The sequence below is a fragment of the Balaenoptera musculus genome, chromosome 4, assembly GCF_009873245.2.
Source record: "Balaenoptera musculus isolate JJ_BM4_2016_0621 chromosome 4, mBalMus1.pri.v3, whole genome shotgun sequence".
NCBI classification, from domain to species: Eukaryota; Metazoa; Chordata; class Mammalia; order Artiodactyla; family Balaenopteridae; genus Balaenoptera; species Balaenoptera musculus.
Genome location: NC_045788.1, coordinates 46359344 through 46385037, shown reverse-complemented (window position 1 = coordinate 46385037; position 25694 = coordinate 46359344). Strand labels below are relative to the sequence as shown.

General features: G+C 41.4%; 1 protein-coding gene across 4 annotated transcripts in view; it reads left to right on the top strand.

Moving 5' to 3' along the window:
* The window catches only part of GOLIM4 (golgi integral membrane protein 4), an 80553-nt gene extending 55128 nt beyond the window's left edge, over positions 1-25425 (top strand). Inside the window, exons 6-16 of one of the 4 annotated variants that reach the window (XM_036850068.1) lie at positions 841-923; positions 1767-1850; positions 5050-5208; positions 7415-7747; positions 9595-9839; positions 10310-10389; positions 12245-12354; positions 15067-15234; positions 15563-15631; positions 23196-23276; positions 23616-25425. In XM_036850068.1, coding sequence (XP_036705963.1) covers positions 841-923; positions 1767-1850; positions 5050-5208; positions 7415-7747; positions 9595-9839; positions 10310-10389; positions 12245-12354; positions 15067-15234; positions 15563-15631; positions 23196-23276; positions 23616-23765 — 1562 coding nt within the window. In that variant the 3' untranslated portion in view covers positions 23766-25425. Of the gene's footprint in view, positions 1-840; positions 924-1766; positions 1851-5049; positions 5209-7414; positions 7748-9594; positions 9840-10309; positions 10393-12244; positions 12355-15066; positions 15235-15562; positions 15632-23195; positions 23277-23615 lie in introns of all 4 variants that reach the window. The other 3 variants (XM_036850067.1, XM_036850070.1, XM_036850069.1) reach the window with 3 other exon arrangements.
* The last annotated feature ends 269 nt before the right edge of the window (positions 25426-25694 follow it).

Below are 25694 nucleotides of genomic sequence, written 5' to 3'. Positions count from 1 at the left end.
GAGTCTTATTAGACCCAGATTCTTGATTTTTAAATGGTGACAGCTCTTCAAATGTGGAAGACACTATGTGTAGGCCAACACTGCAGGGGCCAAAAAAAATGTTTGTGTGTTGGATTTGGCCCAAGCACTGCCAGTTCATTGCATCCAGATACAGAAAATGTGGGAAAATTAGCAAGAGGTTGTTCCCTGAACAGTGGAGCTTGTGGTTCAGGAGGTTTTAAGACTTTACTCTGATTGCTACAGTCTCACATGGTAGCCCTGGAAAGAACTGTCCTATAGCTATCGGAGGGAGAATTTGGATCAGTCAAGAACTCAATGGTGGGAGAAAGAAAATATATTTAGAATTTTTGAGCAGATGGGGTGTCTCTCTGTCTCTTGTTTATTTCTTGAGTTGCTTTTGTAACTGAAATACCTTTTGGGGACTGTGGAAATTATTCATGCTCTGAGAAATGTGGTTTTGCTTTTTGATAGCCCTGTTTTTAATTTGTGAAGAGATCAAAATCTTAGATGACTCCTACCCATTACATTTCATTCCTAAGGGTTTGCTTCTTAACAGAAACATTTCATTTTCAGCACAGGAGTAATTAAAAATCCTTAACTTCTGCGACGTGTAGCTTGTTTAAATGTATTTAAACCACTGAACCAGATTGTATTGGGTTGTCCAGCTGAATCCATGCCACATCCCAAAATGGTATAGGTTTTGTTGATTTGGAATATTGTACTGTCAAAGTTCAAAACAGTCCTAGAAAAAGTTATGTGAGGCTTTAGATGTGAAAATAATAGAATCAAGAGCCCAAAAGGCCCAGGGCTTTACGCATGATTTTCCTTTTTCTAAAATAGAATCCGTGTACAATTTGAGAGAAGAGAACAGACAGCTGAGGAGAGCGCATCAGGACATGCACACACAGCTGCAAGATGTCAAGGTAAAAAAAAAAAAAACCAAAACCCCCAGCATTTGACTGTTTAGTGTTTGCCTGCTTTACTTTGTAGAGTGACCTTAAAAGTCGTTCCCTATTTGACATGCTTTACAATGCACACTGTTATTTTGGGCTTTGCATAAACTGGACCAGGCCCAATACTTTTACCACTTCTGCATCATAAGCTAAACGATGATCTGGAAATCCCAACATTTCCATTAGTACTGAAATGATTCTTTTGCTAGATGGCTGAATCTTAATAAGCTTTTTTTTTTTGGCAATATAGAAATACCTTTAATATCTTAAGTGAAAAATAAGTACATGAAATAGAATGCAGGCTATTATGATAGCTATATACAATTATGTAGAGAAGACCGAAAGGAAACATATAAAATCGTTTGTAACTTATTTAAGGATAGTGGGATTATATATTTCCCCATCTATTTTTCAAATATTCTGCACTACTGTTATAATGTTTTAATAATAAAAATGTTAATTCTAATATTATTAATAATATTTTTCACTTATTTCCAGTATGGCTGTAATGTTGCAGGTTTGTTAGATTAATAAGCTTTTTTATTTACAAAGGTTTATTAATAATGAGAGGTATTTTTTTGTGTGTGTTGATTTCACTGTAAGTGATTGTGATATTTGGGTAGCACGTTTTAGATTGTGGAATACTACATTAATCATAGTCTTCCCTCTACAAAGATTTTGGAACTTAACAAATACTGCAAAAACAAACAAACCAGCAAGCAAGCAGCATCTGGGTGCTCATGCCACTGTCTGCCCAAGAAGAGTTTGTCCTAGAATGTTAAAACTCAACCTGTAAAATTCTTTTCTGTGTAGCAACAGCATAAGAATTTACTCTCCGAGCATGAACAACTTGTAGTGACTTTGGAAGACCACAAGAGTGCACTAGCTGCTGCACAGGTTAGAAGGGTAGCGGCCTCTCTGGGTTCTTTTTAAGTCTGCTTAACATTTCTGAATTCCTCTTTGCGTGTAGTCTCTTAAAGGCCAGGCTTCACTGAGTTCCTTAGGACAGAGCTTTCCTGATCCTGAAGATCATGCATGCTTTCAAAACTTGATCAAGAGAATATTAAATAAACCTTTGATTTTTTTTTTTTTTTTTTCACTGGCAGTGTGGTGCATATTACTTTTTCTACCCTCCTCCAGCCCCTGCATGCAGTAGTCTAATACTTGTTTCAGTCACAGAAATTATCCCACATATGTGGTCTTTTGCCACCGTATGACCTGTATTGACGCCCGCTATATGATCTGTAGGATTTTATGATGCTAGCTACCTAAATAAATTATTGTCAAAGCTCTTATATTTTATTCCTTCCTCCTTGCTCCCAGCTTTACAGCCCTGCACACACTGCTTTTGGGACTAGGCTTATGTGTTGTTTGGTCAAATTACAGGAAATAAAAAGAGCTCTCAAGTCAATAGAGGAGGAAAATGAGAGTCGTAAGCTTCATTTGTTCAAAGCCTAGAACAGTCCTCGGCACAAGGCAGGCCCTCAGTAGACACTTACTGAATGAACAAATGAACAAATACAAGTGTTGGAGAGCTTATTAAAGTATATATCACAATTGAGTGTTTTAAGCTTTCTAGTCGAAGCAAAGAATAGGAATGGCTAGTTTAGTTGCTATGTCTTCTTAATCACCGGTCTTCACTTTTCTTCTCTTGGAAGAATTAAAAGAAAAGGGCAAAGGAAAACCAACTATCTGTGCTTACCAGGAGACCATGTATTATCTTTTGTCTTTTTAAAATTATTAAAAGAATCATATGCTGGGCCCTGATTCATCTCAGAGGCTGTAGCATCTGTGTCTGTGGGGCCCTTTTTCAAGGCAGTCATTGATTATCTCCCTACAAAACTGTAGCTGTGTGGTAATTTTTTCCATGGTATAAATTAAATTGACTTTAGAGGATATTATTACATTCAAAACCTTCTTTATAAAATTTTTACCAAGTATTATTATTTTCTCTGAGGCTGCTTTTCATACTGAAAAATGTGACAAACCAATTTGAATACTCTGTGTACTATAATAGCCATAAATATTAGACTAAGCAACAATGTGAAAATTCAGAAAAATATAAGTAAAATAGTTCATTTAATGACCAAAACCAGATTCTGTCGTAAGCATCCTGGGAGTATTGCCAGCAAGGTTTTGCAACAGAAAAAAATTTTTTATTTAACTTACATATGATTTTCTATTTCTTTCAATAGCTTTTTGGTTCTTTTGGGTGGGGCCTCCAAGTTTCTCCTGCTCTTTTACCCCTGTATTAAAACTTTCCCCAGATCTGCTCAGAAAACAACTGCTATTTCAGGCATCTACGTCTCTCATGTAAATCATTTTGTGAGATTCTGTCTTGACAACCTGATTTTTAAATGTAATAATTAAGGGCAGGAGAAAGCAGGAACAGAGTAGAATTTGAGAGTTTACAATTTATCAGGGATTATCATAATAACTTTATGTACAGAATTTTATTTACTATTCACAACCTACTGAGTTATAAAATATTGTATCTTTTTTATATCTAAATAAAGTAAGGTCAAAAGGAGTACTGTAGCTGGCCCGAAATCATTGCCCAGAACCAAGCTGGAAGCTTAGGTCATCCGGACATCAAAGTCACACTTAACTCTTCAGCTGGAATTTGTGGAGACTCCCTGTATCACAGTTACCTGGGCCTTGCTCCAGACCTACTGAATCATCATTTCTAGGGTGGGGGGGTCCAGGAGCCTGCATTTTTAACATGATCCTTCCATAATTTAACATGATTCTTAATGCACGCTAGTATTTGAGAACCACAGCATTACTGCTTTCAAAGGTTATGTATCTAGGAGGAGGAGAAAGAAGAAAGACTAGAATATTTATCTTATTAAAAGTATCACTGTGTGGATGTCATCTTTTTTTCTTTGACCTCCAAAGTTGGTTTGCAAATGTTTTGGTAGATTTCTGGGCTAAGGGCCACTGTTAGCCGTATGGCACTCCTTTGTTCAAATGATAAAGCAGCACTCCCCTGAGACAGATTTAGCAAGCGGACTTCTGCACCTCTGTGTGAATTAGAAAAGGCAGAAAGAAGGGGGTGGGAGAGCACCATGCAGGTGCACAGCTGTGGCCGCAGGAGCACGACTCAACCAGCCTCGACTCCCGCTCTGCTGTGCACACTGAGGGCGGCGGCCCTGGCCAGCAGGCTCTTTCTTTCAGAAGAGATTTCTGGGTGCTTTGTGTTCATGTAAGTGTGTGTTTACACACACAGTATTTCTGTTTTAGGGTTACAGTGTTGGTGCATATGATGAGCTAAGTATAGTCTCTTGGTTTTCCTACTTAAAGTGTCTGATTTTTTCCGTCTTTCTAGCTTCTTGTATTAAAAATATCACAGACACACACACACACACACACCCTATCACATATACACACAGGTACACACATATGAGTATATGAGTATATTCTAGACCTATGCCTTCATTAGTGCCTTTGTTGCTGTAGAAGAAAAGGACATTCAGAATTGAAGAATAAAAATCCAGCCTCATTTCATGCCTATGCTATTGCTTTCCAAAACTGCACAGCACAATACAGGAAGCGTTCTGGAGAGGAAGGGACCCTATGTGAGCACATATTGACTGGAAGAAGAGGGTGGTCTGAGTGATTTTACATATATATTCAGTTAACTTATTTGAAGCCTATGGTTCTTTTCTGCTGAAAAGTGTTACTCAGACCATATTGGTAAAAGATAATCTGCACTTATATTTATATAATTGTGGAATTTTAAAATAGAGTTTAATGTCATAAAACTGATTGCATAGCTTTCTTACTTTTAATAATGATATTTAGACTAGAAATTTATATATAAAAATCCTGACTTAGTTTAATGTAGCATGGGAAACTAACATCTGTCTTAGATACTTTTTCTCTGTTCCCTTTAACTCTAATTTGCATGTGCTTAAAAATGGTTGAGCATGTCCAAGTAAGTATAGCTAATGCATGGAAGCAGTCTGCATATTTATCCTTTCTTGCATTTAGGTATAATATTTTTGTCTAGTCTTCCAGTGAACTGTCTATGAATGATATCCTTTTCCCTCCTCAAATTGTGCAATTTGCATCCAATTGTGCAATTTGTATGCAGACTCAAGTTGCAGAATATAAACAACTGAAAGATACTCTGAATAGGATTCCAAGCTTTCGAAAACCAGAACCAGCAGAGCAGCAAAATGTTACCCAGGTGGCACATTCTCCACAAGGTGTCAGCGCAACAAGGGACAAGTTACCCGGAGAGCTTCGGGAGGTAAGAGGCATGAACTGGTCATCTGTGGTCAGGTCAAGCTGACCTGTGCTTTCCCTGTCAAGCTGTGCTTTCCCTGTCAAGCTGTCCTCAGGTGAACGGCTCTAAATATTGCCAGCTCTAACTGCAGAACACCGGTTCTCACATTTTAGCATATATCAGAGTCCCTAGCAGGGCTGTTAAAACAGGAATAACTGGGCCCCAGCCCACAGTTTACAGTTCAGTTAATTTGGGGTGAGACCTGAGGATTTGCATTTCTAGCTGATTCGGCTGGTCTGGGGACGCACACTTTGAGAACTGCTGTTCTGTTTCCTGGAAAAGACTGAACTAGTTTTGTCTTTCTTCATGTGGGTATATTTGTCTGAAAGGAGCTGTTATGTCTGAATATTTTAGGGGTTTTTTGGGGGGGGAGATTGGGGATAGAGTGAGACGGTTAAATGATCATGAGGATATTATATGACAATCAGCCCACTTAAGTATTAAAGCTGATAATATATTTGAACTTGATGCTGTGCTTGGTCCATACAAAACATGTCAAAGTTTGTATTATATAGCCTTCATAAAACTACAAGAGTATAAGTGCTAGTCACAGAATCCATTTTTTGTATTCTGTTCTTGATAAAATTAAGCCTTGTTGCTTAAGAATATCTCCCAAGTGAAACATCAAAAGTGATGTCGCCCATATGATTAATTCTTACAGAGGTGTTTTTGCAATCACACCTGTAATAAAAATGGCAAGTATGATTATCTTTCCCCCGACAAAGTCGTTTTAAACAATTAATGTTTGAGAAGACCTTCCCCAACTCACCTTCTTATCACCTTATGGGAATAATTAAGTTGAAGTGAGTGGACTTCGTTTGAATCTTCAGTCTGAGCAAAGCATTCCTTCAGACAGATTCTGTATCCTCCTGGATGCTTGTTCTTTGTCTGGGTCTTCTGTTGCTCCTAACTTAAGAAAGCACAACCAGAGCCCTGGTGTGGAAATTGGTTCTATTCTCTATCTAAGTTTAACTACCAGTTTACTGGATTAATCTTTTAATGACTCAGACTTTTTAGTTCTTCCATCTGGGAGGTGGAGATAATAGTCATCTGCTCTAACCTTTCTCACGGGGATGTTGTGGAGATAAGTGACAGGTGTTGGAAAGCACTTAGGGCCCTTCAGAGAAATATTTCCTGTAAAGCCAGGGCAGTATCAATTCAAACTTGCCAGGTCTGCAAGGACTTGGTAAAATGTACACCTCCAAAAGCTGTCCTCAGATGTCTGAGAAAGGACTTTTTTCCTTGGCTTATTTGTTTATGTATACAATCCAGTTTCTAAGTTATGTTTCTGCTAATTTAAGAACAGGGCTTCACATTTATTTCAATTACGGGACAGCAACCTGACCAAAGAAAGTATTCTTTCTGCTAAAGAAGGTTGGTGGGAGGGAGGACAGTGACACATTTTCCTATTGATATTATACCATCTCTCTTTTGCCTCTCTTTTCTAAGTAATGAAGACCATATAGAAATCTCTGAAACTTGCAGAGAAAACTGATTTAAATCAACCAGTTTTAGAAGAGGAGTTCTCTGTAAAAAGACACATCTTTTTTTTTTTCTTCAGGGTTTTCTGTATTAATAATATAAAATACTCACAAAAGACTTGCTCTGGTTTACAAAGAAATACCACTTTAATACGTCAAAAATGTTTAATTATGGCACTATTATAGCCAACATGGATGTCCATTAGTAATGGCATTCTTTTTTTTATATTAGCTAACAAAAAAGCTAACTCATCCTCTATTTGATCTTATCCTTTTCTTTTCAAATAATTATTGAAAACAAAATTTACCTTGAAGAAAATTATGTAAGTATTTGATCACTTGAAGTATGAGGGTTTTTCCCTTTCTATTCTAAGGGAGAACAGGCGTTAGATTGCTTTCGAGGGTAGGGTCTACTGAGATGTGGTCACTTGTAGGCTTTACTTTTAGGTTATTTACGGTATTCTTTCCACGATGAAATTTTGCTTATGTTATCTCTATTTTGTAGGTGAGATCACACAGTGAGAAGAGTTAAATGACTCCATTGCAGCCATACTTTTCAGTCAGGACTCTGTATTGCTAGACTCCAGGATTTTGCTTATGTTGTAACCCGGTAGACAATGGTAATAAAGAAATTCTGTCACTACTTTCGAAATAGAAGAGTGTCATTTCCAGTGATGTGCTTGGCCTAGGTGTCTCGAAACGGCCAAGTGTGGCAGAACCGTGAAGCAGTCCCTGGAAGAACGGAGGAAGCAAAACCGTACCCCCCCACCCAGAAGGAGGCAGGATCCCAGGCTCCCGCAGGACTGACCCGGCAGGAAGCGGGAGGCGGGGAACCCGAGGAGCGCCAGGTGGAGGAGGAGCACCGGAGGGCCCTGGAGGAGGAGGCAATGGAGCAGGTCGGGCGGGCGGAGCGCCTCGAGGAGGAGCACGACCCGCCGCCGGAGGAGCAGCGGGGCCGGGAGTGGACGGAACGGCGCGAACAGAAGGAGGCCAGACTCCCGCAAGGGCAGGCTCGTGCTGAGGTATGAGGCCACCCAGCCAGCTGGCTGGGATGAGGGGTGCGCCGCTGTTTCTACGTGCACTTGACCCTTGAGCAAGGCAGGTTTGAACCTCACGGGTCCACTTATACCAGGATTTTTTTCAGTAGTAAATACTACAAGATCCGTGGTTGGTAGAACCTGCATGTGGGGAACCGCCCAGAGGAGCCCCTACAGGGAGGCTACTGAGGAACCCTATAAACAGGGGGCCGACTGAATGTTATAAGAAGATTCTCCACTGCACGGAGGGTCAGCGCCCCAACCTCCCACGCTGTTCAAGGGTCAGCTGTGTTAAGGGAAAAGCCCTCATGTATAACAGTCTATAAAATTGGGGTGATCTTGCTAAATGTTACATGTACGTATTTAAATGTTCTATTGTGATGTTAGTAGCATAGCTTCCTTATCCCAGAAAGATGGTTGGGGAAAAGAGAAGGTGCTGTGCATGTGTGTATGTGTTGTCTTTGTCAAGGGTGCGCAGTGAGAGAGACTCAGGCACATCCCTTTAACAGCGTAGGAGAGTAGACGGGCACCTCGTCCCGCACCTTCCCCTCTGTGCTCGAGTCCCGTGGGCATCTTGAGGCCGAGAAGTGACTCAGTTTCTGTGATCAAGGGTACTTTTCTCCCTGTTCACTTACTGTCAAATCCTACGTTGGCTTCTGCACGCTCGCCTTCAGGGTGGTTAGCAAGTCATCAGAAAGCTGACTTAAGGACACGCCACCAGGTGAGTGTGTCTAACCAGTCTCTGCTCAGGCTCCACCACTGAGCACTCCCCTCTCACATAAGTAAGACTCAGAAAAACATCCATTATTATTATAAATGACACTTTAAAAGAACTGAAAGCAACCCTGAATGCAGCCAGGTGTACCTTCCTTACACAACCTCGAAGGTGATACCTGACGGTAGGCTACCTGGCCCTTACGTGGATGCCGGTCACCTTTTATTTATAGCTCTGAAGCTTTGTTTGGCCTCAAACTTTCCAAGACTTCAAGCTGCTAGAGGCTTTGGCTGGGCAGGTGTGAAGGCCCCTGCAGATGCACTCTTAAATTGTTGCAAACGTGGCATGAAGAAGCCTCTCTCCCAGTCTTGGGTCCTTCATAGCCTTCCTCAAAGGTAATTCCCCACTAGGTTTAATTTCCCTCAACCATGCACCCTCTTTCCTTCGCTGAGAACTGCGTGGACTTGTATTAGTTGAGGGGGTGGAGGAGGGAGTGGTAGACGGCTTAATGGAAGCAGAGTTTAAGAATTCCTGTATCAGGTTTTCCTTTAATCCGAAAGTTCTCTCTTCTTGTCCATTTTTGGTTTCTTTGAAGAGAAATGGTTCTCTGCTTTTCCACCCTAATCTGAAATTTGACTTGTTTTGGCTCCGCTTAGCCTGAGATTAGTGTCTGCATTGCTAGAGTTAATTAGCTTCACTAGGTCTTTAGCGCTTCATGGAAAAGCCTTAGCCTCAGCCTCAGCTCACAAATCGCCCCATTTAGTCTGAGGTTATTAAGTGCCCACATATACCAGAACCTTTTGAGCATAAATTTAATTAGGGTTGAAACATTTCTTCTGTTGCGTCCTCCTCCATTTGAGAGGGAGCAAAAATCTGCCTTAATGCCAACAAATGGAGAAGACCAGCTGCCGAAAGAAGCCAGGGGTGATTCAGAGCGTTGGGAAACAGGAGTGGAGTCCAGCCGCGGGTGGCTTTGGACCGCTATGACAGTTGACCTGACAGATAGGTGTTCGTAAACCAGCCCCGCCTCCTGCGCGTGTCGCGCGAGACGGACGAAGGGAGGACCCAGGGCACCCGACAGACAGCTCTTGCTCAGCACCGACTCTCTGCTCCCCAGGTGTATCCTTCAGGCAGGCCGGTCGCCAAATTCCCGTCGCCGTACGAGGAGCGGCTGCAGCAGCAGAGGCTGGCGGCGCGGCGGGCGGAGGAGGCCCAGCGGCTGAAGGAGCGCCAGGAGGCCCCGCCCCAGCAGAGGCTGCAGGGACCCTCGCCGCAGCAGCACCGGCCCCTCGCCGCGGAGACGGCCCAGCAGAGGCAGGCTGGGCTCGCGCAGGGCCGGCCACAGCGCGCAGAGCACACACGGTAGCCTCCTGATGGGCCTAGGCAGCCCGCCTCTGGCGTTCACAAGCAGCATAAAGACAGCTTCCTGTATCTGTTACCCTTGAACTTGAGGGGCTCCTATTGCTCATGTAGCTGAGGCAGAACCACTACCTGAAAATTACATTCCAAACATTGAATATTCAGAATAGTCAACATTTTTTTTCCCCTGCTTAAAAATGGCAGTGTATGTCTCAAAATAACCTATCAGGTTTTGTGCTAACTTCATTTTATTTGATCATTTGAAAGGTATTTTCTCTTTTATAAGGCATGTTTTGAAAGTATATCTGGAATCTTTATTAAACCTAATTGGATAAGCTTAAGAAATATTTTTATGGCTTTTAAAAAAGTGTCGAAAAATTCACTGATAACTCTCTTTAAAGATAAATGACTTATGTCAAACGGTGCTACTTAATTTGTGTCCCTGAGATGATGATTGTTTGTTTCCCTTGCAGGCAGCAAGCTCGTTATGATGCTGTAGATAATGATATTGTTCAGGGAGCAGAGGACCAGGGCATCCAGGAAGAGGAAGGAGGTGGTGAGCTTCTTAGATGATGAATGTTTTAATAAAACTGCTTGGTAATATATAACATCAACTCAGAGTTATATGTGTGTCTGCATACATGTTTCTCCCGCTCTCTGAAAGCAGAGCGTTCCTGTGAAACCTTTTGTAAACGGAAATGGTGTAAAGCAAAGAAGCAGTTACCATAGGACACATCTTGCTAAGGGATACCAGAATAAATCGAGGTAAAGCACAGATGCTCACAGGCACAGTTCAGAGCTCTGGGGGCTGATGCTGAGCCGCTGAGTGTAGGTCCTGGGGAAGGAGCTGGACGATGCCACTCTCGCCGCTCTGCTCTTGGTGTGTACTCTCTCCACGAGACTCTCTCTCTCTCGCTGCAGAACCAACACTAGTCGCTATTTTTGCTTTTCACCTTTTTCCATAAAATTGGAAATCCTCTTCCGAATTCTTTCGGTTACCCAAAACAGGTACTAATGTAGGTCTTTCGTGAAGAAGTGAAGTGACGTAAAACAACTTTCAAAAGTGGAGGATACCTGTACGTACAGAGATTTGCGTACCATCTGTCTTTGCTGGTGGTGGTATGCTTTTCTTATCCTCCCAAACAGTTCACGTTGGTAGCCTAAATCACGCAAGATAGTCTGTTTGTTCCCTGACATCTTAGAGAGGAAATGGTAGTTTAAGCTTTTTGTGTGCTAATACTTATTTCCAACACATTGTCATAGGACTGTTTGCTTGGGAAACTTCTAATTTCTTCTTACCTTGGAGGTGTTTAGATTATTGCCTTGAAAGTTTTTCAAATTGAGTCAATAGTAGCTTTCGTTTGCAGTGCGCATCTATGTGTCATTTATCAAATACCGCTTACTGTGATAATAGGACTAGACAGTAACCGTTTCCCTGGCAACACTAACACTTAGCTCTGTATCCTTTCCTAAAGAATCTAAAGGAAGGTGATTACCCAAACTCCCTCTACAGCCTGTTCTGATATTTTATAGCCCTTATAGTCAAGAAATTGTTTTCCTTATGTCCCCCCATGCAGCACTTTAAGCTTTTTTGTTCCATTATCAGTAAGACTAGAGAACCATTTGTTCTCTCTTTTATTTAATGGATCCCTTGGTGCACTTGAAACCTGATGGAAAGTTACCTGAATCTTTATTTTCTACAGGCTGAATACTCTCCCTATAGTTAACCTTTCCTCTTGCATCTTACGGAAAGAAGTTATTTGTTCCTCTCTTTGTGTGCTCTTATCTATCAATAAATTCTCTTAATTGAAATAATTTTTTTCAAAACGTAGCAGGTAATGTGTGTGTGAGTATAGACATGCCATGCTTGTCGCATCATCATTACCCGCCACCTCAGAGAAACACAGGACGGACTGGCTGAATTTGTTTTTTTAGCTCCACAAATGGGGTTGTTATTTCTTTCATTTCCTGAAATAACATCAGTTTCTTCTTTCAGTGCCTTGCCGTTTTCTCTGACGTTACCAAAATTAGTTGATAATTTTAGCTATGTCCAATTGGGCTTTATTTTATCAAGAAAGTTTTGATCGTTGTTTTTGGCATAATGGGGGGGAAAATGCCCCTTTTGTTGTAAACATTTGTTTTTGGAGAGTTAGAATGGTGTCACTTACCCACACTGTCTCTGTAGACACAAGGCCTTTCCACACTATCTCTGTAGACAGAAGGCCTGGGGAAAGGGCATAACTTTTCCAGAAAAGCTGAGACATACACCTTATGTTGAGCTAACCTAGCAGGAGGAGAGAGTGGGTGAAGTGGTCTGTAGGAAAGCCTGCTGGTGACTTTGCTTTGCTTTGAAAGGAAGAATCCTGTCTGGTTTGTTTGGGCTGATATTAGTTCCTTTGATTTGCTAGCCTATGAGAGAGACAACCAGCACCAAGACGAGGCAGAAGAAGACCCAGAGAATGGACATGAGCTTCAAGAACAAGGGCCCCACGAAGCTGACCCAGAATCCGAGGCAGATGTAAGTGTCCTCTCTTCCGGTTGTGACACTTGGGAACTCACAAGGCAGAAAGGAAACGTGAAGGTTTACCTGACACCGTGACTCTGGCTCCAGATATGTCTGTTATTTCATCAGCACAGAAGGAAGGTGGCTTACACAATTATCTGATATGAGCAATGTTGTTAACTGTAAACCACGGGGTGTGTGTGTGATGAGAATGGGTGTTAAAGGTTGCTCTGGAAAACATCCAAGGAGTTTCCCTCTGGGGACTTTTAGATTAGTCAAATTAAATAGAAAAGCAAAAAAGAGGCATTGAAATAATGTAGTAGTTCTGAAAGATGAAAAGAAAAAAAAAAAAAAGCAAGTGTGGGAGTTGGAGAGAGAACCAGAGAAAGGAGATTAACCACTATGGAGCACGTGGAACCGTCTGCTGGGGTGTGAATGTGTGTCATGTGACTCTGTAATCTCCCAACAGTCCAGTGACTATTTTAATAAATACACAGATAAGAATGTGAGGTTTGAGAAATGAAAGAAAAAAATTTCCCAGACACCATGATGCTATAGAAAAATTAGAATATTAGCAGGTAGAGATATAGTAACCAGAAATGTTCTTTTTGTTTACTCAAAAAGGACCAAGACTCCCAATTCAGTTGGGTGGTCTGGGGCCTTGGCTTTGCCTGCAAATGAGTGTGTCCTTACGCTTATGTGTAGGTAGTTTTCACAGTGTAAAATCCTAGCTCTCCTGTCATCTTTTGCTAGGAAATCCACCACCATGTTCATAAAATTCAGTCTGTGCTATCCTATGGGCCCTGTCCATATTCTTCCTTGATAAACATTGAGAAGGTCTTCCTGATAGATGCTTGAAGCCACCCTGATGGAAACAGCTTTTGCACATAACTTGCACTGAGAGGTGGCAGAACACATTTACCCACCCGCCCCTGAATTGGCATTTCTCAGAGTATGCTCCAGGGAACCCTAGCCCTGAAATATTTTCAGGAAAGAGCAAGAGCTATAGATAGCAGGAGAGCGTGAGAGAGCCAGAGGATGTGAAAGAGGAAGAGAGTGTCCATGAGAGAGCAAGAAAGCGAGTGTGCAAACGCCTGAGAGCATCCTGAGAGCGATGGAGGGGACAGAGGAAGGGTGGGTATTCCAGTCACTGACTGTGGGAAACGCTGTGTGTTTCGATTGCTTACCTGACTGCATAATCCTTTACTGTCCTTTCATCAGTTGACTTGCTCTAGATAACACGCTGGGAAACGTTGGCCGTCCTACCATGCCTTCTCTTAATTAGAAATTATTAGCCTGTTTGTCCCTCTCTTTGTCTCATACTTTATCCATTTATTTTTAAAGTAAAAACAAACTGAGATTTAATTGATCAATCTAACTATTTTTTTGAACGTAACAGCCATGCCTATTAAACCTTTTTTACCACTTGGTTAGAGTTGGAACTAATGTGTACATTTTCATGTACTTTTGCAAAAGACATCTTGTACTTTTTTTCTGAAGAAAATGTGTTACATTTTTCCTATATTTCCACACAATTTATTGATAACGTACAAAAAGTGATCCATGTAACAAGATTGTGGAGTAACTGGAGTTTAGTGTGAAGGTTATGATTTGTCACTCTCATATATCCCAAGAAAAGTGTCATTTGCTCTTGAACAAAGTACATAGCCAGGGATGTGCAGATAATACATCAGCTGAGACTGCAGTGAGCTCTTGTACATGTTCAAGGCTCTGAGGTGAACTGAAGTAGAATTTTGTGGTCTGGAGACTAAATCTCACTCTGAGGCTTCACCGTCTCTGGGAAGCATTTGCTGCTTCCATGAAGTGTCCTATTGATGACCCTGGTGTGATCAGGGAAGCTCTTACAAGCATCGCCATTTCTGCCCGGCTCAGGCTCTAAAATCCGAATCTTTATGAGGGCATGTATTATTTTGAAAGGTGCTTTGGGAGCATAAGTGGGACATCCAGATAATTCTAAAGTTGATAATGTGAAGGGCATTCATTGAACACAATAACAGAACTACTACTTGAGAGGTGGGGCGGGGAGGGGGAGGTATTTTTCAAAATATGTTGCCGGAGGCTGAGTTAGCCCGGTCCCTTTTCTCCTGTCTCTTGCCAGTGCAGCCTCTCTCAGCTTCACGGTAGTGTTCATTATAAAGAAATATGATCCACACTAGAACGTGATCATCTACATGTGAATTAGCCTCCTCTCGTCTCCTCGTGGGCCCTCTTCTTGGGTCCTTTCTGGTGTGGGCTTCCTCTCTCCTCAACTGCTTTTCACTCACTTACGTGTAACAGCTGGTTTTGCAAAGGATAACTCGTCTGTAAAAAATCAACATACCAGTGAAAGAAGTTACTATTCGCCTATCTAAATCTCTCATTTTAATTATTTCTCCTACTTGGTCCTTTGGCTTTCATTAACTGTTTTTCTTGTCATCTAGTTATGTTCATATTACTTGTGATATTAGAGTTTTGAGAACTATTTTGGAATCGCTTGCAGGAAAGAAATGCTATTTGAACTTAATTCTGATGCATCAGTCTCTGACAAATAAAGCAGAGGCTTTATCTTTTGACAGTGGGATGAATACTTGTGAGTCTTGGCAAGGATAGATCTGAACAATCTGGTGAAGGACAATTGCATTTTCTGCCAGTGTGTGGCCTTTCAAATGAAATTAGACTTGATCCTGGAATTTGAAGTGGTGGTTGCTTTTCATTAAAATTTTACAGAGGGCAGCTGTAGAGGATATAAACCCAGCAGACGACCCTAATAATCAAGGGGAGGATGAATTTGAGGAAGCCGGGCAAGTGAGGGAAGAAAACTTGCCAGATGAAAATGAAGAGCAGAAACAAAGTCACCAAAAGCAAGAGAATGCAGAAGTGGAGGAGCATTTGGTGGTAAGCGGATGCCATGATGGAGGGTGGTTTTCACTCGGGTATTTTAACAAATGCCTGGTTTTACGCAAAAGGTTAGCCATAACCTCGTGGACAGGAGGTTCACCTCTTTGGGTTTTTTTGGGGGGTCATCATGTGAAATGCCCACCCTCAGAGAGAGCGGGTGATGGGCATCCTGGGCTTTGTGTTGAGAGTGGTTAGTCATCATTTCCTGGCCACTGATGCGTTGAAAGTGTACTGTTCATGGTGGCCTGCCTGTTCTTTGTCCCAGAGGACTGGACAACCCATCTCCAGTGTTCAGTGACCTGAGCCTCCCCTTTTGTTTCAACAGATGGCAGGGAATCCAGACCAGCAGGAGGACAATGTGGATGACCAGTACCAGGAGGAGGGGGAAGAGGAGGTAGGAAGGGGGAGGGCAGGACGCCAGACTGCTGGGGGCCTCACGCTCACCTGAAACAAACCTCGGCCGCGAGGGCTTCTGTAGAAAGGTCCAGAGAGCCGTAGGCTGGATAAGGAAGGGTGGTTTCGAGGGGAAATGGACCAAGGCCATGGAGACATGTGGTTAGAAGATAACAAAAATGGGGTGATAAAATCCTCCTCTCTGGTTTTCCCTAGAAATTTTGAATTGGGAAGACACTTGGCCTTCCAGAAATGGCGGACTTAGGTTTATGTGATCTTTGTAAGAATATTTCCTCCTGTCTCTTTCCCTCACAGGAAAGAAGAGCAAAGCTCTGCACACTGAGGGTCTGGACTAACCCCAGAGACTTTCCCTGTAGACACGGCCACAGTGCCTGTGTCACAGGGGCACCCCATGGTGTCTATCAGAATACACTTGACACCCCCAGACACTTAAAAATTTTTATAGCCTCTCCTTTTAGCCTCTGCCCTTCTAAGAATTTAGCATCTTAATCAAGTTTAACAAAGAAGAAAAGGAAAAATATGTAAGGAGCTCTGTTGAGTAAAATGCACTTGGGTGGAATTTCTTAACATTTCATTTTAGTTTGCTTTTTATTGTAAACCTCTGGCCTATCATTGTTAATTAGGTTTATAGAGCATCCACCTTGGTGCCACAATCATGTAATTGACTGATGAACGCTGTTGGTTGTAGCTGGTTAGTCATGGCGGGGTACTGTGTGGACCGCTGAAGCTCAGTTCTCGGGAATATGATACGGGTGAGGCCAAGGCCCCATGTTTAGTCTCTCTCTGGACCAGCAGAGGGACCACCAAATTAAAGCCCTGGTTCAGAGGCACCTCTCAGCCAGGCCTCTTGCAGACGTGTGGCTCTTGACCCTAAGGGGAACAGCAGGAGAGGATGGACAAATGGCGGCCTGAACAAACCCCCCCAACCCCTGAGAGCCTGCTCAGAAGGCACGAGCTGCTACACTCACGGGCATGGTTCCCTTGACCAGGTCTGCCGTCTCGTTTAGATTGCATTTATCAGCTTTCAGAGCTGATGCTGAAATTTGTGTTTATCCCGGGAAAACAGAAAAGAACATCATTCTTTTTTTTTTTTTTTTTTTTAATTAATTAATTTTATTTATTTTATGGCTGTGTTGGGTCTTCGTTTCTGTGCGAGGGCTTCCTCTAGTTGCGGCAAGCGGGGGCCACTCTTCATTGCGGTGCGTGGGCCTCTCACTATCGCGGCCTCTCTTGTTGCAGAGCACAGGCTCCAGACGCGCAGGCTTAGTAATTGTGGCTCACAGGCCTAGTTGCTCTGCGGCATGTGGGATCCTCCCAGACCAGGGCTCGAACCAGTGTCCCCTGCATTGGCAGGCAGATTCTCAACCACTGCGCCACCAGGGAAGCCCAAGAACATCATTCTTTGCAGCCATTGGCAACATACACCTCTAGTCACGTGCAGTCTACCTGGCTTGATCTTCTTATTCTCTCTCCTTTTTCTCATCCTGCTGTTCATCCTAATGAAGCCCCTGAGCTGTGTTATCAGAAGAGAGCGTTAGAGAACCCAGCAGCCTTGAATATTAAGACATTTGGCAAGAGAAAGATATTCATCTCGACTCCTCTTGTAACAGGATGTCTAGACTAATATGACTTTGGTTTCATTATGTCAGATGCTAGGAATCTTTGGGACATTAAAAGAGAAGAGATTGACCTTGGCTTCTTTTTAAAATTCAGAAGGGTAAACATAAATTTTAAATCAGTATTTACTGATTTTTTTTTTTTAACTTCTATATTCTATCAGTTAAGGTGGAGAGAGAAATCCCGGGATCCAGAGGGATCAAAGATAGAAAGAAACAAAGGCAGAGAGGCGGGAGGAAGGAGGATGGTGCCAGGCAGAGCCTGGTGCCCGATGCCAACCGTCCCTCCTCCCTCAGGTGGGCTGACGACTGGAGCCCTTCCCCCCTCCCCCGCCCGACCCCTGGTTCCCTGCCCAGAGCTCCTAGCTGTGGCGCCCCTGTCCCCACTTCCTAACCCTCGCACAGAGGCTCCAGGTCAACACGCCCTCTCATTTAGGGTGGTTGCCATGTGAGCTCTCAGCGGAAGCCCAGCGTGCCTCTCTTCTTCCCTGGGTACCTTTCCCCTCTGCCCCCTAAGCGCCCCTTGCTCAGGCTGTGTTATATTTTTCTGGTAGTTCCTGTGGTGATTAGTTATTGGATTTTCCCACCTCTTTCCATTGTTCTCAGCTCTTGCCTTGAGGAGGGAGAAGCACTTCCATATACCAGGCATGGACTAGTAACAGAGACGAAGTTCTCAGCAGACTGCAGCAAAATAAGAAAAACAAACAGGGATGCAATACGTGAGAACACATAGCGTGTTGTTTACAAGTGCTGTGTGTGTGAGCACTGAAAACCGTAAAACGCTGTGTGATTTGCATCATTCTTATCTTCCTTAAGCCTCAGTCTTCCACTGCCCCAGCTGACCCCTGGGATGTAAGGCCCATTGCTGCCGTGGGGTCCCCTCCCTTCCAGCCCACAATCAGCCTGACTTCTGTCACATTTGCCCTTAGGGAGGAGTTGCATCTTGCCAGGGTTATACCTGTTCAGAGGTACAGCCCATCAGACTGATAGAGCTCTGAGAGTAGAGGACCCAAAACAAGTGTGCATTCTCCCTGCCTTCTCTTATCTGAGTGCAACAGTGTTATCCTTCTGAGACATAAAGACGATGGCTATTAACACGCATTCATTGTTTACTGTTTGGGATCCTTAGAGTGAAAGACATTCATATGGTGTGCCCATCCTCATGTTGCTTACTTTACAGATTTTTTATATCCTTATGAGCAAACGAGACGAACTATGACATTGCCAAAAAGTACTATGTGTGCTTTAAAATTATTTAAATGTTTAAAAATATATAGAGACTAAGTGACCGCTTTGAAAAACCCGAGTGCTCAGTTTCTCCCATCTAACTGAAAACAGATTGATCTGAACACTCACGTAAGAGCAGGTACAGGGTTACCTGGCTCCCTTTAGTGGTTTGTCAGCCTGTGAATCACCACATCAAGAAGCTGTCCAGATAGCAGAACCTCTCCTATTAAACATTCGCCGGCAAGCAGGGGTGTTCACCACCATAGTGGACATTGTTGGAAGGCCCTTCCATTGTCACATCCCATCCACTTCTTTGGATTCCAGGATTCTTGACTACTTAAGGTGCAGCCTTCTGGTTCCTGGCTCATCCCGTAACATCTTTGATGCATCAGAGAAAGGCGCGAATACATACGGGGACTGGGTAGCTAGCCAAAGCCCATTTCAGATTCAGAAGATCTGTTTTATCTTGTTTTGTTTTCGCTATTTATTAAACTTTGCCACATCACATAGGGACCATTTCTAAAATGCCTAAAACATTAGATTTCAGTAATGAGTAATGAGCGGTGTAGGGAGATATTTAACAAAATGTTTGCGTCGGCTTTAGCAGGATAATAAAGAGGGTCAAGTGTGGAAGACATAATTGGCGTGTCTACATTGTAAAAGAGTCACATTTGGCTTCTGGTTATTAGTGTAAGCATATTTTAAAATGAGAAACTCCATATCACTTTGTCCCATTTCAGCAGTGCCTTTAAGATGGATTTGAATTACTTTTGCCCCAAACATGAAGAATATATTACTAGAATAGAAAAGGTAGATTTATAAATTTGAAAACCTACAAAATTTTCATTTGTGCAATCCCTAAATTAAAAAGTAATTTAAATCAGTGGTTCCCACATCAGATTATATTGACAACTGGTCAACAACCTAAATTTCCTACAGTAGATCCCAAGAGAAGAGAAGACAGAACTCATAAACAGGTGTTTATCTCTCTAGCCAGAGACATTCATTGTCACTCAAGCGAATGGCTTTCAGGCTTTGCTGTGGCTAAGAATCACCTTGGAAAGTGTGTAAAAAATACAAATTCCTGGATCAGACCTTACCCTTGGAGATTTTGATCCTATCTGTGTGGGGTTTAGGAGTTGGAGTTTTTCACAAGCCCCCCAGCTGATGCTGATGTTTCAGGAGCACGCTGTTTAGAGAAGCAGGCATACGACAGGTCAGTTCTGTAGCTAGACTTTGGGAAGTCTGAACCTCCTGAAACTTCCATGCAAAATTATGTGTACCTATGCCCATTTACTAAAGACTTCCTAACCAAAGTGTTAAAAGGGTCCATGACTCCCCCTACCCGTCCCCCCTCCTCCACAGAGAGAGAGAGAGAGAGAGAAAATTAAAAATCACCGCTTTTTGGGCTTCCCTGGTGGCGCAGTGGTTGAGAATCTGCCTGCTAATGCAGGGGACACGGGTTCGAGCCCTGGTCTGGGAAGATCCCACATGCCACGGAGTAGCTGGGCCCGTGAGCCACAACTGCTGAGCCTGCGCGACTGGAGCCTGTGCCCCGCAACGGGAGGGGCCGCGATAGTGAAAGGCCCGCGCACCGCGATGAAGAGCGGTCCCCGCACCGCGATGAAGAGTGGCCCCCGCTTGCCGCAACTGGAGAAAGCCCTCGCACGAACCGAAGACCCAACACAGCCAAAAATAAATAAATAAAAAAAAAAAAAAAAAAAAAAAAAATCACCGCTTTTTATCTAACCCTTTCTTTGACAGATAAGACATTTGAGCTTCAGAGAGGTTAGGTAAGTTTTCAGAGGTCACACAGCTTGTTATTGTTAGAACCACGATTAGACCCTACCCAGGTCTGCTTTTAAAAGCTAACATGATTAAATATACTAAGCATAGTAACTAAATAGCTGATATGGGCAAATTTTTCTTTATAGAAGTTAGTCAATACAGAAGGAATGATGGAATTAGAAAGTCACCAGTTTTGTAACCCCCTAATTAAAACAGTTGATTTAAGAGCAGTCATCAATGGATGATATCACCAGATGGATGGAGGTCAGGGGATTTTACCATGGAGGGATCAGGCTGTAGCTATCTGAGCTCACTGGCCAACCTTAGCTTCACTAAAAGTGGGACAAGCATTATATGCCTCCTGATGTGATAAAATATGAAATCTACAGCATCACCTCTGAAAAGTCCTTGTTTTGCAAATTGAATCTGAATTCATTCAAGCCTTTAAGCTAACTTCCTTTTATAAGAAATGTGGAGGCTAAAAAAATGAGTTAAGTGATACCTTAAAGAAGCAAATAAATCCAGAATGTGGGTCATTTTACTGGACAACAATTCAAGATAGCATTAAGGGAAAAAGAGGGGAGTGGAACTGGTGTTAGATGTGGCCTTTGTTTGGATCATGATTAGAACAAACCAACTATAAATAGACATATTTAAGACAATCAGGAAAATGTAAGTAAGGACTAGACATTAGATGATACCATGGAATTATTTATCAGATGTGATAATGGCATTATGGTTATATAAGAAAAGTCCAGTGTGTTTAGAAATACATTCCGAGAAGAGTAGGGGTGAAATTACATATCTAGAATTTTAAGAATAATTCATCAGAAAATAAAAGTGATAGGTGATGCACGTGTGGCAACATTGAGGTAACCTTTGAGCCTTGGTGATGGCTCTAAGGAGTTTATTGAATTATTGCCTTTATTTGTGTGTGCTTGAAAATCTTCACAGTAAAAACAAATGACCTTGTTGTTCATACAACCTGGAGAGTTGAGGAGCCAAGGTTTTAACACAGGTCTGTCTGACTCCATGGTCTGCAGACTACAGAGTCTGGGCCTGTTTTATCAGTGAAGCCTTATTGGAACACAAGCCATGCCTTCTTGTGTACATGTTGTCTAAGGCTGATGCTGCACTAGAGTTGGGTAGTTGCTAGAGACCTTATGGCCAAGAAAGTCTGGAATATTTACTCTCTGGCCCTTTGCAGCAAAAGTTTGCCAACACTGGTTCTTTTCACCATACCACAGTTTCAAGGCAGTTCCCTCCCAACCCCAACTAAAGCATGTTTAGTGTTCACTAGTATATTTTCATTATTAAGGCTGTAGAAGACATGTCTGTTCGCTGAAATTGACTGGGGACACTTCAGCAATTTTCTATTAGTGAGACCTTAATATAGTCTGAAATAAGTGCGTCACTGTTTTCGTTACAATGTCCTGGGAAATGCTGTCATGAGATTCCATGACTAAGGGCAGAAGAGATGTCATTGGCCACTGATAGAAACTGCAGGTAAGACAGAGGTGTCTTCTTTATAGCTCGCTCTACCAGGACACATGAATATAAAATATACTCTATACCTGTCCCCACAATGTATTTATTTGGTGCCAGCGTGGTGTAGGGGCTGAGAGTCCAGCCAACAATTGACTGGTTAGAAGAGGTTCGTGAAGGCTGGGCTCCGTTAGGGCATCTTTGAAGGGTCATCTTTGTAAGCTCCTAACAGGCCAGGGTCCCTCCGAAGTGAGGCTGGTGGGTTGCAGTTCACCCTGCTGAACCTGGGCTGCACACCTTGAGGCAGCCCTTAATTAGTCGTTCCTTAATTGTAACACCTGCATACTTTCCTTCCCTTGCCCATTTCTGGGATACTTATCACACATACACCCCGCCCCCCAAAATTAGGTAATTTTGTGTGTTATTCAAGAAGACTTCCTTTTATGCCGCTCTCCTCAGAGAGATCAGGGTTCTTTCTGGTACCTGGACACTGCATTATGCTTAATTAGTAGTCAGCGATTTTTTGAAATGTATTCAAATGACTTAAACCTTTTGGCATATGTATAGTTTTAAGAATAGTTAAGTTAGAAAATATTTTACCCTCTATTTGTGTGGAATGTGATCATTAAATAGAGATTATTTAGCAAAAATATTTGGATGCTTTCTTTGATTTGCATTTTGAAAAAAAAACAATCGGAATCAATGACACATGATAGTAGTAGCATACATGAAGAAAACTACTTAAAACAGAAATGTGTTAGAACACTAAAGAGATGTAGGGATTTGAGGTAGCTTAATAACTATTTTATGAAGAAATTGAAATGTGTTCTAGATATTTTAGCCAGAGAAGTTTATTCTTAATGTTAGAAATGTATACACACAGGTTTTCCTCAGTTTTCTACTACATTATATATAGGTAGTGGTGCCTGATTTCTGTGCCTTTACAGAGCAGCTATTTTTTGCATTGATTCATTGATTCATTCATTGACTCATTCATTCAACAATATTTATTAAGCAATTGCAATGTGCCAAGTATGCATCTAGGCATTGAAGGCAGTTAGTTGAGTAAGACAGATGGATCCTGTCTTCGCAAGAACTTACATTCTGTCAGAGCCTTCAGACTTCCAGCGGTTCTCCCATTTAATTTTATAAGGTGAATTTCTTCAGGTGTTATACTTGGAGTGTTAAACAAATCAGAAACTCAAAACACAAAGGTCCTAGATTCTGAATCACGATTTTTTTTGTAGTAGGTGTATTATACATTTCTTCATGGCTAATAGACCAGTCAAATCTCTAACTTTCTTTTCAAATTTATTTTTAGTTTAATTTTATCTCTGCTGCTTTAAATGAACTTTTGGGAAATCAAAACATGTTGTTGCAAGTGTTGAAATGATCAAGGTGTCACCTGATGTCTCTGGTTTGTTTTAGGTTCAGGAAGATTTGACTGAGGAGAAAAAAAGGGAATTGGAGCATAATGCTGAAGAGACCTATGGTGAAAATGATGAAAATGTATGCGTAGGATCTACCTATTTCTATTGCGCTTGTGTGCCTGTGCACTAAAGTATGGGAGATACGTATGTATAGTTGGAAAGATACCAGTGGGTACATCTAAGGTGCCGTAGAGTTTAACAGGCCAACCTAGAACTAGGAAAATTTGTGACAACGTGAAGATTAGAAAAGACTGTAGCACTCGCCTGTTGGAACATTTTTCTTCACTTGTTTTCTTTCTCCAAAAATGAATAACTTCATACTGGTTTTTTGGGGTGTTTTTTTTTAGAGGGAATTATTTATACCACTAACTCTGTGCCCTCTCTCTTAGTTTTCCTTTTTTTTCTTTTTAACTTTAAGGCCGATGAGAAAAACAATGATGGAGAAGAGCAAGAAGTTCGAGATGACAACCACCCCAAAGGCCGAGAGGATCACTACGAGGAAGAAGAAGAGGAGGAGGAGGATGGAGCCGCTGCTGCTGAGAAATCTCGGCAAAGAGCTGAAATGTAGCCGTGTCCGATTTCACAGACAGAGCTCAGCCGACGGATTCTTTTCAAGCTGCTCAATAAATCTGCCTACTGAACTCTAGGATATTTAACTACAAAAATTAAGAATTTAGACTTTTTTTTTAACTTTTGTATTAGAAATGCTCATACATTTATATGAATATATTTTGTTAACCTAGGTTAGAGCTTCTTTTTATATTCAAGCAAAACATGAACGAGAAGAAGAAGAATAAAGCAGACCTTAGGCTCTGAATCTCATTTTTCATAGATTATGTGATGTTGGAGAAGACATTGATTTTGTGTATGTTTCAACTTGTTCCTTCTCTGTCTTCTACGTTCCAAGCATTCTGTTGTTTGCCTTTGATGAAATGCAGGATAGAGAATACTGAAAAATGCTGTACAGACATTGAGGAGAATGGCCAGTTTACTAATTGCTGCCTTTCCGAGGTTCTTATGCATAGTTCTGATAGAATTTTCACCAGTCTGTGTATCTCTAGGATAAGATTCATGGACAGAGTGACATACAGTTAGAAAGACGTTTTTGTTATAAAGACATTTTTTTCAGGCTTTTCAGATCAGTTAGAAGAAATGTTTGGCTTTGCTTAAAATCACAGCTTTTCCTCTTGAGAGGAATTAAATTTAAATGTGAGATAGAACTAAAACTCACTTGACAGTATTCTGGACTTAGATATTTCAGGATTCAAACAAGGTATGACACATCAGCGTATTAACCTTTTTGAAGGACTGACACCTTGTTTAATAACTAATTTAGTGTGTATGGGTGGCGTTTTCCACGTGAGCACCCCTTTTTTTTCTGTAGTCACCCAGTGATAGCTTTGTTTTAGTATCTAATTCTCTACAGTAATATATATTTTCCCTGTGAGCTTTGTGCCTCTGTATGTACTCACTGATGACAAGCATGAATATGAAGACATATCAAATTGTACAACTGAATAGGGTATTTTTCAAAAACTATACGGTGAAATACACATGGTGGTATGGTTGACCCTTATGACTTTTCTGTTTGCTGGGATTGGGTCTGCTTTATGCCCATGGATAGACTTTTAATGATTATGAATTATACAAGTCCCTTAAAATAAAAATATTAAAAATCAAAAATTTCCCATGGGATAGAGACATATTGCAGTCTCCAGTATAAAGATTTTTAACTAAATAGAATTAGGTTACATCATTCTTATGTGTGTGGTTTTATAATAGTACTTTCAAATCAATAAAAACAGATTTCAATTTCTACCATTATCGTATGAATGTAATTTTATTTTTTAATAACCACACTCATGTATGGTTTTGATTATCCCAGTTGAGTGATTATGTATGTATGCCTAGGAATGTTTTGTTCAAATGTATTTTGGATTTTCGGTAATCATGAATCAAATCTTTATGTATAAAAACCCTTTATGTAATGTAAAATGTATAATATTGTACATAATATTCAGAATACAATTATTTTGGTAAATTAGTTTGTATTTTTAATGTCCCAATTGCAGTATTTAATTATTTGAAACTTGGTAATAGTCAATAAAGCTATAAAAAGCAAGTGATAAATCTTTGAAAGTATGTGATTTTTTATTAGTTTCTGATCCTGTAACATTATTCAGTTCTTTGTCATAAAAGGAAAAAATTTTAAGAGGAACCAATGTATATTAATGAATTATAAAATGCCTTTCCCAATCTTTCTTGACTTGGATTGGCACATGAGTTTTTTTTCCCTCCCTTTTCAAAGGAAGAGCTAAGAATTTTTATTTTATTTGAGCTAGTTCTGGAGGAAGAAAAAAGAGAAATGTAAGAGAGTGTCGTGTGCAAACACACAAACAAAAAAACTATTGACTCCTCCCTGGGAAAGCAAACAGAACGATGGCAAACCATTCTACTCTGTATGGCACCAAGTTACAGGGATGTTTAACCTAATGTG